The 12,874-nt window shown below is 38.3% G+C and overlaps 1 protein-coding gene across 1 annotated transcript; it reads left to right on the top strand.

Moving 5' to 3' along the window:
• The first annotated feature begins 8,709 nt into the window (after nucleotides 1-8,709).
• Nucleotides 8,710-12,540, top strand: LOC102882918 (cathepsin L1). Its single transcript, XM_006918817.3, has 8 exons — nucleotides 8,710-8,819; nucleotides 9,356-9,492; nucleotides 9,796-9,918; nucleotides 10,021-10,167; nucleotides 10,345-10,569; nucleotides 11,004-11,166; nucleotides 11,804-11,921; nucleotides 12,409-12,540. Exons 2-8 carry the CDS (start codon nucleotides 9,367-9,369, stop codon nucleotides 12,506-12,508), a joined length of 1,002 nt encoding a protein of 333 aa, XP_006918879.1. The 5' UTR covers nucleotides 8,710-8,819; nucleotides 9,356-9,366; the 3' UTR covers nucleotides 12,509-12,540.
• The last annotated feature ends 334 nt before the right edge of the window (nucleotides 12,541-12,874 follow it).

Raw genomic sequence — 12,874 nt, 5'->3', positions numbered from 1 at the left:
TTTGTTATTAGGATAATGCTGGCCTCTTAAAATAAAATATATAACCATAAAAGGAGCAGCAATAAAAATGAACTACTAATACACACAACAATATTGATAAATCTCAATAAAGTTATGTTGAGCAAAAAAAGCCAGACACAAGGGATTACAATGCTATAGTTCTACTTACATAAAATTCTAAGAAAGACAAATCTAATCTAGAGGGATAGAAAACAGATCAGTGATTTCCTGGGAGTAGAGGAGGAATTGATTAAATAGGGCAACAGGGAACATTTTAGGATGATGGAAAGGTCTAAATTTAGATTGTGGTATTGATTACACAGCTCTTTAAATTTTCAAAAACTCATTAAAGTTTATGGAAAATGTGTACAGTTTATGTTATATAAATTATACCTTGATTGATTTTAAAAATTATATAGGTGAGTTTCAAGACCTAATTTTGTGGTGAGACAGAGTCAGTTCTGAATTTACCAAATTGCTTGTTAACCTCACTTGGGTATTTATTCCTGGCCCCTTTTCCATATGGCAAGGTGATCTTAGGCCAGTCACATCTCACCTGTAAAACCCAATTTCCTCCTCAGTGAAATGGTAGATAACGATTATTGTTAACTACAGTTCTTTTAGGGAATGTTTTCTGAAGTAACCTATGTCATTCACTTAAAACAATAATCAGCACAGAATGATCAGAAAGTAATAAATATCATCATTATCTATCTTTAAGTATTACTAAAAATCAAAGTAATGTTCTGTGTTTCTTAAACAAAACAATATCGCATGATAAAACAAGAGTAATGTAAGACTAAAAGAGACAACCTCAATATGACAACTGTGTGGGTGGGAAGTCCTCCTAGCATGGAGACCTCAGTGTTCTGAGAGCACTTTTATTGGATGATACCCATTCCTAAAATCTTGAAACATCAGGCTTTAAGTGCTCCTGTCAACTGGCTGACATGACTCGCCTGAAAATACTTTCAGTGTGTCCAGTTCCCAGGAAACTGATTTTCTACAAGGGCAAAAAAGCTCCCTCCCCACAGGGCATTCTTCCCCTGTATGCTTTTAGAAACTAATGTGAGCCTGGAGGACCATCACCCCTGGGTTCTCTGTGATAGTCTAGAATAAAGCCATAGCTATACTGACAGAAAGCAGATTAGTGATTGTCAGGGGCCAGGCTTGGGGAAAGAGATGAACAACAAAAGGACAGAAGGGGACTTTGTGGAGTGATAAAAATGTTCTATATCCTGAGGTGGTGGTGACACCACTAGATGCATTTGTCAAAACCCATTGACTTGTACACTTAAACTTGGTGAATTTTATTGTATGTAAATGATACATATATGATAAAGCTGACAAAAAAAAAAGATTTCAAAGCTTATTTGTACATTTAAACAAACTAATAATTCTAAACATTTTAACCCTAAAAAGGATACACTCCATTTGGTCCAACTCCTTCCTTTAATATTTGATCTTTTAAAAATGAGAAAACAGGGTCCAGAGATTATGTGATCACACAGCTTGTGAGTGGTCGGCCTGCATTCCAGCACCCAGACCTTGTGTCTTTTTAGTCTTCTTTCTATTCTGTCATCTTCCTAGCACATTTAAACTGTAAATGTATCATGTCTCATGTTGTCACTCAAAAAATTCACAGTCATCCTAAAATATTTTGCAGATATGTGGTATTTTAATTTTTCTACAAATAGGGAAGCACAAAGACTTCAGATTACTTGCTTAATGGCACACAAGTAATTCACATTTTGTTTTTCAATTGTACAATGGATAAGTAATTCCTACCTACATGGTTCTTGTGAGGAGTGAATTAAATTAAATCATTTCTGTATGTAAAGTACTTGGTACATGGTTTCTCAATACATGGTAAATACTGTTCACTTATTTATGGTAATGATCATGATAATGATAAACATGATGGTGAATATAATACTATTTTGATTTTACAATTACTAAATTAAAATAAGGACACCCCCAAAATATGTAAATTAGGTCACATAAAATGAGCTGATTTATGAGTTTGAGGAAGTAGACATTCTCTTTCACTATAGGTAGGAGTATACATTGGAAAAACTCTTTCAGAAGGTAGTTCCATTTCCAGGAATTAATTTTATAATAATACTTACATCTATAAAGATCCATGTGTCAAGATATTCACTGCAGTGTTGCAAATGAAAAAAATAATAAAAGATAATCTAAATGTCCATCAGTAGGTGAAAAGGAGATTAATTCCTGTTAGAGGAATTATGATATGATCTTATCAATTGGATGCTACACGTATTGATAAGAAAAGGTGTTTATTATATAGTTAGTACTGAATCTAAAATAGAAGAGTTAGCATTATTTAATGCCATTTATGATCCCAGATGTTTTTCTAATATTTTGATGATGGACAGGGGGTGAATTCTGTACTTATTTTATTAAAATGAAAAATTTCTCCCTGAGCAAGAAGTCTAAGGTGGTGAAGGTGTTTTGCTTAAACTTCAAAGGCTACTCAATTTCACTGCTATGTGACCTCTCTGATGCAAATATCAGCCCTTGATGTTTCTGTTAATTCAAGAAGGCCTGCCTGCAAAGGGACTCACCACTGGGGCAACCTGAGGGTCAATGTTGCAGTGAGACAACTCCTTGAAGACTAAGACCAGACACTGGGTCATAGTCAGGTGAGCTAGAACAGAGCCAGATAGCAGACAATGGGCTTGTTATTGAACCAATGAGACACATTTGGTTTATGATAAAGAACACTAGGTAGCCTTGCGTAGAATGTCTTTTATTTAATGTCATTCAGGATTTCTCTTTTTCCTGATGAAATCTGGAGAAGAGGCTGCACACTTCCTGAGGCTCTCTTTATCAAAAGGATGAAATAGCTACATTAAGACCTCAATACTTAAGGGCCCACGAATTGAGAAACTGCCAAGATTATTAGGTCAATGGGAAGGGAGAACAGGTCTATATGTCATCCAAAGGGAATATTTGATTCATGCTGACTGCTCCATTGGATGTAAGCTTCCCCAGCACAGGGTATGTATCAGTGTTCGTTCATCAATAAATCCTCAGCACAGGGCCAGCCATAAAAGAAACTCAAGTATTTGTAGAATGAATAAATGGCAAAACATCATTTTCTGAATCAGGCCATTGTGCTGTCATTATCCCAAGTCCCTGTTCTTCCCACTCCAACACCTTAGACAGTATCCCCAGAGGAACAGAGTAGAGGTTATTGGCAAAGGAAGAAATGGAGCCCAATCTAGTTCCACATATGTGGCTAAAGGGCTGGTGAGAAAGGCAAGACCTAGTCATTCGTGTCACTCTGGACTCAGGCCTGGCACTCTAGGACAGGACTGTGTGAATTAGGCCCCAATTCCTTAAGACCCTTTGTCTCAAAAAGGTCTTGCTTTTTCTCAAAAAGAATTGGAAGAATATTTTACAATTCTTTCACCCTTCTTAGAGGATTTCAAATATACTCATGGATCTAAGAGAATCACTGGAGGAAAGAGCTTCATAGGACAACAGATGAAACAATGGAAGAAATCTGACAGAACCATCCCGAAGGAGAAGGATGCTGGCTACAATGGTTTTATGGTTGCTGAGATCTCTGTTCCCTGAGTCAAATTAAAACCCACTCTTCCGCTCTTAATCTTACAGTAGGATTCCAGATGAATGGAAAAGAAAAAAGAAAAAAAGGTCAATAGACAATATCTAAAAGGCAACAGGAGTCATTGGAGTGGTAGTGTGTATTTGGATTGAATGTCATTTCTCAAGGACATGTCCTTTTACAAGAAAGAAATTCTGAAGATGGTTGGTTATACCAATACAAGTATTGCCTCAGTTGTTAACACAACCTTATGAGGGCACTGATATTATCCATATTTATAATGAGCAAAACCAAGGCTTGAGTAGGGTAACTGCCCAAAGTTTATCCCACCAAACATGAGATTGGAATTATCTACATTTAAAAACTGGTACAACTTTATGGTAAAATCATGAAATCAAGGGGTATGAAAATTGTTGTTTTTATTGGTTTGTCATCTTTCCACTGACTTTTATTGCAGACATGCCAGTAACATAGAAAAGCTTTTAAATGGAAGCTTTGGGATATTCTGTAATTTTGGTAATCAAAGTTAACCATTTCCAGCAAAACATGATTATTTATCAATGCTCTCTACTACTTCAATCAAAATAATAAACAGGAAGAATAAAAAGTATAAATGATTTTCACTGCTTATGCAACTCAAAAGGGAAACCAAAAAGATAAAACAGAAATGAAATTTCAGACAAGTCTTCATTTTCTCCCTTTTCATCAACTGGGAAAAATGATCAAACTATCCATGCTGAGGTGGCAATTCCCCATGGTACTTACAGAAAGATTTTATTGCCTGTTGAGTGCTCAATACAGGAAAATGCAAAAATATTACACCGTATGATTCTATTATGCTGGTACTCTTGGAAATCACCAGATGAGACACTTGGTTAAGACAAATCTTTTCTCCATGCTACTTTTTGCCATTTCTTTACAACTGTTTTTCTCTTTCCTCAATTTCCCTAGAAGTCTATCTTGGTAAAGAGTCAGACAACTGTTGATCAACTCTACTAGACTACAGCAATGTTATGAGACATCATAGAATGTTCAATGATTTCAATCAAGCTTTCTCTCTCTTTTCTTTAAACTGAGATATAATTTACATATTAGAAACAAGGCATAAATAAAAATCAGTCCTGTACCATTATGGCAGGTGATCAAGAGAAGACCTTTCTGCTGTTAAGAGTCAGCTTGCACATATGTGTGCCAGGTTTATTCCACAGGAAAGGCATCTCCATCCATGGGTACCTTGTACTACTGAAAATTATTAGAAAGACTTCCAATGATGATGATGATGATGATGATGATGATGATGATGATGGTGATGGTAATAATAATGATGATGATACTGATAGCTAAATAACATGTAGGTACCAGGCACTATTCTGGGCATATTACACATGCTCCTTCATTTACTCTTCACAACAACACTATAACTTGAGTTTATATCAGAATCACCTGGAGGTTTTATGAAACAGATTGTTGACTTCTTTCCCTCAAGTTTCAGGTTCAGTGGTTCTGGTGTGGGATTCCTGAATGGATGTTTCTAACAAGTCCACAAGAGAGGCTGATGCTACTGGGGGACTTTGAGAACCACTGCCCTAGGAGATGGGTGCTATTGGATGCACATTTTACAGATGAGGATGGTCACAGTTATGGGGTGCACAAAATCAAGGGTGGTACCAGGTTCCTCTCTCCCGTGAAGAAGTAACTTAAATGTGCTTTAGACTAACAGGGCTTAGAAAAGGAAGTTGAGCTTTGGGGACTTCGCCCTCGTCCCTCACCCCCAACCCCCATCAGTTACATTGCAAACTGATTCTAGGTGCCAGAGAACACCAGGAGAAGTGTAATGTGAGCGCTGAGGTCATTGTGAAATAAAGCACCAAAGTTCCTCAGGGCCAAGCTCTCAACTTCGATGCTGGCTTACCTGGTATCATGCTAAAAGGAAGGAAAGACATGTGAGCCATACAGAAGGCATGCTGCTACCTGCTCTGGGCTGGGCTTCCAAATCTTCCCGCCCCACCAGCTTTCAGGAGAGCTTTTTGCCCTGTATCTCCTGAGTGTTTCCTTGCTTGATCATTTCTCAGAGACAAAAGCTCTGCACCTTACCTAGGATAATTAAAGGCCCCATTTGTAAGCCTAGCTCCAATGACAATGCCTCAACAACAAACTCGGGTATTAAAAAAAGATAAGATTCACTTATTCACAATTCTAAAGAAACACATAAAACGTTCCCTTAAAAAATTTGAGACCCCAAAAAGGAAAGAGAACTGTAAGAACAAAATGGCTAGCCATACCATCTTTCTGTTATTTTTAACAGATTTTGTATAAATAAATGTTAAAATTTCTTGCTTAAATAGTCTCCCATATTTCTCTGGCATTTAGGTATGTCTTGGTCTCATTTTAGACTTGGGGCATAAAAAGAGTCCACACTTTCTCCAGTGCATTGTGTCATATTCCAAGAAACAGAGGGGATGCCATTCTTTGGAACAGCACCTGCCACCCAGCCTCTTGTCAGGCTATTGCTAAGATGCAGCTGGTCATGCAGTAGCAGGTTTCCATTCTGTGCTATCTGATGGAGCTGTAACCCAAGGGCCACTGTAAAACTATATACTAGAATATGTACTTAGGTTGCTTGAATGATTGCTTATGCTGAACTCCACGATGTCTTTTAAAAAATTTTTTTTTAACTTCCACTCATTTACAACACAACATACAATTGTAACCACCTAAGAGCTTCAGACTCTAGTTGGTGTTAGAAAGAAGAGCTTTTATTTCCTCAAAGACTTTAAAATGAAAATTTTAATGAATTGATTTTTAAAAATTGTATGGGGTTGCCAGGACCTTTCAATAGGGAAAGGGTGGTCTTTCAAACAAATGATGCTGGGCAAATCGAATATTCACATGCAAAAGAATAAAGTTGGACCATTACCTTACACCATATGCAATAAGGAACACAAAATCAATCAAAGACCAAAATATAAGAGCTAAAACCATAAAACTTTAGATGAAAACACAAAGGAATAGCCTAATGATATTGATCTTAGCAATAATTTTTTTTTTGGTTATGACACCAAAAGAACAGGCAACCAAAGAAAAAAACAGATAAATCAAACTTTATCAAAATTTAAAACTTTTGTACATCAAAGGAGTCTATCGACTTAATGAAAGGCAGCTCACAGAATTCAAGAAAGAGATGGAGTATCTATCTGTAAATCATATCAAATTGGAACCCTTTTTGTGCAATGGTGATAGAAATATAAAATGCAGACACTGTGGGAAACACAGAAAAAAATTAAACACAGAATTACCGTATCTAATAAATCCACTTCTGTGTATATATCCTAAGAACCAGAAACAAGAACTCAAACATTTGTCCAACTATGTGGATAGCAGCATTACTCAAAATAAACGAATGTGTAAATAACCCATCTGTCCCTCTAGGATGACTGAAAAAACAAAACGTCGAACATTCACACAATGAAATATTATTCATCTTTTAAAAAAGGGAAATTCTGACACATGTCACAACATGGATGGACCTTGAAGATATTATATTAGTGAAGTAGCCAAGCACAAATGGACAAACATTACATGATTCTACTTACTTAATGTAAAGCAGCTAGAGTAGTCAAATTCATAGACAGAGAAGATAGAATAGTGGTCGCCAGGGGCTGAGGGGAGGGAGTAATGAAGACTTGTTGTATAATACGTAGAGAGTTTCAGCCTGGGAAGATAAAAAAATTTTGAAGAAGAATGGTGGTGATGGCTGTACAGCAATGTGAATAGACTCGATGCTGCTAACTGTACACTTAAAATGGTTAAAATACATGCTTTTATCTTATGTACATATCTCCATAGTAAAAAAAGAAAACTATATATCCGATAGTGTTTTTAAAAGATTTATCAATTTAATCCTAAATAGAAATTAGTTTACAAGACCACATGAAACATCACACATTTTTATCAAAAAAAAAAAAAAATCAAAATATACATAGAAAAAGGTGAAGTGGGAAGGGAAATAAGATAATAATATTTTTTCTAGAAGGTATTTTCAACAATGAATGTTTTTGTAATAAAGGACAAATGTACAATATTTCTTATTTGTGTTAATTAATTCTTAATTATATACATTAATATTAATATATAAATATATTTTTCTTTCATTTAAAACGTTTTCACAAACTATCATTTAAATTCTGACATTAAATGTAAATTGAAGGAAAAATCAAGTAAAAGTCATTAAGGCAACTTTCTTAAATTAAATCTCAAGAAAAGCACGTTGGATACTAGGAAGACAATAATCCATGACGCAGAGAGTTGGAAGGTAAGAGTAGTTTCTACGTTGCGTCATTCCTCGTTTTATGAAACCACATTTTTCTGTGAATAACTTATTTCTGTCGGTTTTGGGAAAGGTTTGGGAGGGAAGAAGAAACCCTGACTGGGGAAGACAGGAAATGAGTATTACAAATGTCACGCCTTCTCTGGAAACCTACCCAGTCCCTCCCCTTTCCTTCCAAGGATTAGGGCCTTGACCATCACGGCCCCTGTTTTGGGCATTGCCATTCCACTCCAGATTCCTCCAAAAACCAGCTGAACCCTTCCCAAAACAGTGAACTTGACCATCACGGCCCCTGTTTTGGGCATTGCCATCCACTCCAGATTCCTCCAAAAACCAGCTGAACTCTTCCCAAAACAGTGAGCGCACATCTGCCTGTGGGCTTTGAATGCTATTCTGCCCCACATTTCCTGTGGAATAAACAGTAACGACTAAATTAGCTTATAGTGTTTTCAACCCTCTTGAGAATTTAACCGAAAACTCTAAAGGACAGACAGGTTCACACTAAAACACTTTTGGGGCTCTCCGTAAGCTTTTCGTGAACCACTCATCGAGGGTATGAATTTGAGGTAAGCAGCTGATCCAGGTCCCAGGGAATCGCAGGACCCTCCTCAGCGCTGTCCTGGGTCCCCCAACCCCCCATCCCCCAGGGACCACTCAGACAAGAAAGACCCGCTGTACGACAGGTTGAAACCCAGCCCTATCTCGCGCACGGAGTCCCAGCACCCGAAGGCCCCGCCTACAGACCAGCTCAGCCAATCTCGGTGCAGGCAGGCGGTGCGGGGCGGGCCAACCTGGCCGAATCCCGGGTCCTTAAACCTGCGGCTGGGGGACCACAGCTCGGCCTCTGAGACCCCTGGACTCGCACGTACTGTCTTTGCTCAGCTGCTCCCGTCGCAGGTGAGCGCCCCCAGCTTGGCTCTGGCGCAGCAGGACCGCTCCGGGAACTAGGATAGCCGCCAGCCTTGGGGGTCGAGGGTTCGGGGCGGGGGGGAGTAGGGGTCACAAGAGTCAATGTCCTCAGGTCTGACCGCGCGGACCTTGCAGCCTGACCCACGCCTGCTAGAGGCTTTGGGGGCCGCGTCTCTTTGCGCCGCTTCTACATTCTCTGGAAGCAGCTGGCTTGTGCTGAGGGCTGGGAGCAAAAGCGACACACCCTCTGCCGGGTTCTGCCTGCAGCGCCTGTGTTACCTGGCCGCGAGCTGGTTCTCTGACGCAGGGAGAGCCTGGCCCTGTCTGGGCTCCGGAATGGAGTCTTGAGGCTGTTTCTGTCCACCCACATCTTTAGCCTGCCTCCACAGTCCTTCTGTAATTACTTAGGAGGGTAAATTAAATGTTTTTACTCCACCATGGTGGCTATAACGTCTCATGAGAAAGTATGATGGCTTTTTAGAAGGATTAGTCTAATCAGAAACTCATCCCTTTTCTCTTCCTAGGTTTTTGAAACATGAGTCCTTCAATCTTCCTGACTCTCTTTTGCTTGGGAATAGTCTCAACTGCTCCAAAACTTGATCACAGTTTAGATGCACAATGGAACCAGTGGAAGGCAACACATGGGAAACTATATAACGAGGTTGATAACATCTGAAATTGTCCAGTGGGACCCCGCAGAGAATGGTCCATGCTATTTGGAGTTTACAGCAGAGAGTAGCTTCTTGAGGCCAGCTCTTACCAAGGCAGTAACTTCATGGCACCCACTGCTGAGCACAGTAGGGCATGCATCCCTGTTGTGTGGGTGCTGGAGAACAACTTCCAGAACTATAAAGCCATCCTTAGCCATGGTTCTGTTCTCTCTCTCTCTCTCTCTCTCTCTCTCTGCAAATCCTCTTAGTGAAGGTGAGTTGGTTTTGACAATACAGTGTATGTTTGACTGTAGAATGAAGAAGGCTGGAGGAGAGCGGTATGGGAGAAGAATATGAAAATGATTGAACTGCACAATCAGGAACACAGACAAGGGAAACATAGCTTCACCATGGCAATAAATGCCTTTGGTGACATGGTGAGTGTGGCATGGAATGCTTCCATTTTTGCGCTGCTTCTCCTCACTGATTTACCAAAATAATCTCTTCCTTTACAACATTCTATTTCCTTTTCATTGAAGACCAATGAAGAATTTAGGAAATTGATGAATGGTCTTCAAAACCAGAAGCACTGGAAGGGGAAATTGTTCCAAGAACCTCCTTTCCCTGAGATCCCCCCATCTGTGGACTGGAGACAGAAAGGCTACGTAACTCCTGTGAAGGATCAGGTATAACAGTATTTAGCAGATCTCTCCAAGAATAAAGCTATAATGGAGTTGTCATTGATATGGAAAACTGGAACAACAAGCAGTACGCTGTTTTTTAAAAGTTTTCAGATATAGCAGCTGTTGTCAAAGTCTTGCTATTTGTTTTGTAGACTGAACACTTTTAAATTTTGTTTTCAGGGTCAATGTGGTTCTTGTTGGGCTTTTAGTGCAACTGGTGCCCTTGAAGGACAGATGTTCCGGAAAACTGGCAAACTTATTTCACTGAGTGAGCAGAACTTGGTGGACTGCTCTCAGTCTCAAGGCAATGAGGGCTGTGATGGCGGCCTAATGGATAATGCCTTCCAGTATGTCAAGGACAATGGAGGCCTGGACTCAGAGGAATCCTATCCATATCTCGCAAGGGTAAAAGGCACTTCATATCTTGTTATCATTCTAGCTCTGCTTTTTAGTTTTGAAAACTTTAGAGAAAACAGATACTACATAATTTACACTTTAGGTTGTAGAATCTAATCTGCAAACTGTCAGAACTGTACAGTTCTTTGTTTAGATAGCTACCATATATCTGTTTCTGCTTCTATGTTACATAGAGATACACATACCATTCTATATACAGTATAAATTTCTCCAGAGTGAAAAAAGTCTATGGACAGGTAGAGCGAGTGTCTGTATCTCATTGAATAGACACTAGCTAGTTTCAAAGCAACCAATAGCTTTTTACCTCCTGGAATGCTTTATAACAAACTTGACTTGGAAATCATTAAGCTGTAAACTGTCTTGAACTCACGTTCCACAGGAGTTTGGTCATAATAAAGTTTCTCCCTTTTTACCTTTGAAAGGATGAATCCTGCAAATACAAGCCTGAGTTTTCTGCTGCCAATGACAGTGGTTTCGTGGACATTCATAAGCAGGAGAGGTCCCTTATGAAGGCAGTGGCAAGTGTAGGGCCCATCTCTGTTGGTATAGATGCAAGCTATAGCTCCTTCCAGTTCTATGAAAAAGGTAAGCATTTGTTTGGGTACAAATTTAGCCAGAAAAGTTAGAAAACCACCCTGACATACAGCAAAATTGACTCTTTGTAGAAGTCAATGTAGAATATTCTGGGTATGTGAATTTAACATAGTAATGTATTCTGTACATGTAATATTTGTGCCTGATGTTGTCCTTTTGACCTTAAACCATATTCTTATAATTTTAAGTGCTTCATGAATATATTAAATGGCTACATAATTTGATTGGTATAGTTTTATTTACTTTACTTTTTAAAAATTGTTAGACTTTTAAAATTTTCAAAGAATTTTACTACCATAATTAAAACTAGAAAGAACCCTTGGTTCAATTAATTTTGTGTTCTGTGCTATTTCCTTAGACTGACACCTTAAAAGTAGAATGACAAAGTTTCATTGCTTCTTGACAAATTGTTTAGAAAAGTGATAGTAGCAATTTGTACTTTTGCTCATGTTATAGGAGGGTCTAAATCCCTAGCCTAGATTTTTTAAAATCTTGTTTTTAAATCTTATCTGGATTTATGTCATCTAACTGAATTTGTAGATGCCTCCCTTAGTGTGGTTACTAGGCTGGATTACTGTGACATGTCACTTGGAGACCCTTACCCCAAGATTGAATTTTATTTTCTTAGGCATTTATTATGAACCAGAATGCAGCAGTGAAGACCTGAATCATGGTGTTCTGGTGGTTGGTTATGGCTTTGAAAGAGCAGAATCAAATAAAAATAAATATTGGATCGTCAAGAACAGGTATAAAATGCTAAAAATATTTATATTTGATATTGGAAAGGGAATCCTTTTTGGAATCAGTATTTGGATCCAGGTCCTTAAACACTTGAGCATATTTCAGAAATCCTAGAAGTGTTTTTGCCACTTAGGGTGAACAGAGACATATGAATGTTTAATTATAACATTAAGATACTGTCTCAAGCTTGCTAGGGCATTGATATAGTTTTGGTACCATTTCATTTCTAAAATTGAAATTTTTCTTACTTCCGAAACACATCTGGCTCCAAGAGTTTTCTTTTTTAGCCTCTAATTCCAAGTTCTGTGAAAGGTTTATAGATAGAAGTTACATGCAGGTTTGAGCTCAACCATGAACAAGAATAATTGCCTCTCCTGCTTCTTTCTGAATCTGTGGGCCTCTGGTGCACTACTCAAGTATCAGATGTGATTGTTAATAAAGATAAATGTGTTTAATTCTTTGTGTAAAATGGAAAACCTTCTCTTCTTTTAGCTGGGGTACAAATTGGGGCATGAATGGTTACATCAACATGGCCAAAGACCAGAACAACCACTGTGGAATTGCCACTGCAGCCAGCTATCCTATTGTGTGAGATGATGGTGATAAAGACAGATGTGATTAAGGACAGAATATCCAGAGGAGAAATTATATCTTAAAACTGACCAGACATCATTGTGTGAGATAAAACATTTGGATCATTTGAGTTGTGTGACATTTTACTAGTAAACATGTGTGACATTTACTAGTAATTATTGTATAAACAGCTTTGTATGATTGACTTGCCTAATTACTTTGGCATTTTGGTTTTAAAAGGATGTATAAAGTTTTACCTTTTAAAATAAAACTTAAGTTCAAAGTAGAGGTGGGGCTTTTTTTCATTTTTGTTTTTAAAACATTAAGTTTTTGTAGGGTCGGAATGTTATTGGTCTCTAAAGACAAAACTGAGTGTGCCAATGGT

This window comes from Pteropus alecto, unplaced genomic scaffold (genome assembly GCF_000325575.1).
Source record: "Pteropus alecto unplaced genomic scaffold, ASM32557v1 scaffold138, whole genome shotgun sequence".
In the NCBI taxonomy this organism is placed as follows: Eukaryota; Metazoa; Chordata; class Mammalia; order Chiroptera; family Pteropodidae; genus Pteropus; species Pteropus alecto.
Note: the sequence above shows the minus strand (reverse complement) of the source record. Positions and strands in the feature narration are given on the sequence as shown.

What these genes read in the sequence shown, in the direction of transcription:
- LOC102882918 (XM_006918817.3), top strand. Translation starts at nt 9,367, where the DNA reads ATGAGTCCTTCAATCTTCCTGACTCTCTTTTGCTTGGGAATAGTCTCA. An exon ending in TAACTCCTGTGAAGGATCAG is followed by an intron (nt 10,168 to 10,344) that starts GTATAACAGTAT and finishes TTTTGTTTTCAG; the next exon opens with GGTCAATGTGGTTCTTGTTG. An exon ending in TATTGGATCGTCAAGAACAG is followed by an intron (nt 11,922 to 12,408) that starts GTATAAAATGCT and finishes CTCTTCTTTTAG; the next exon opens with CTGGGGTACAAATTGGGGCA.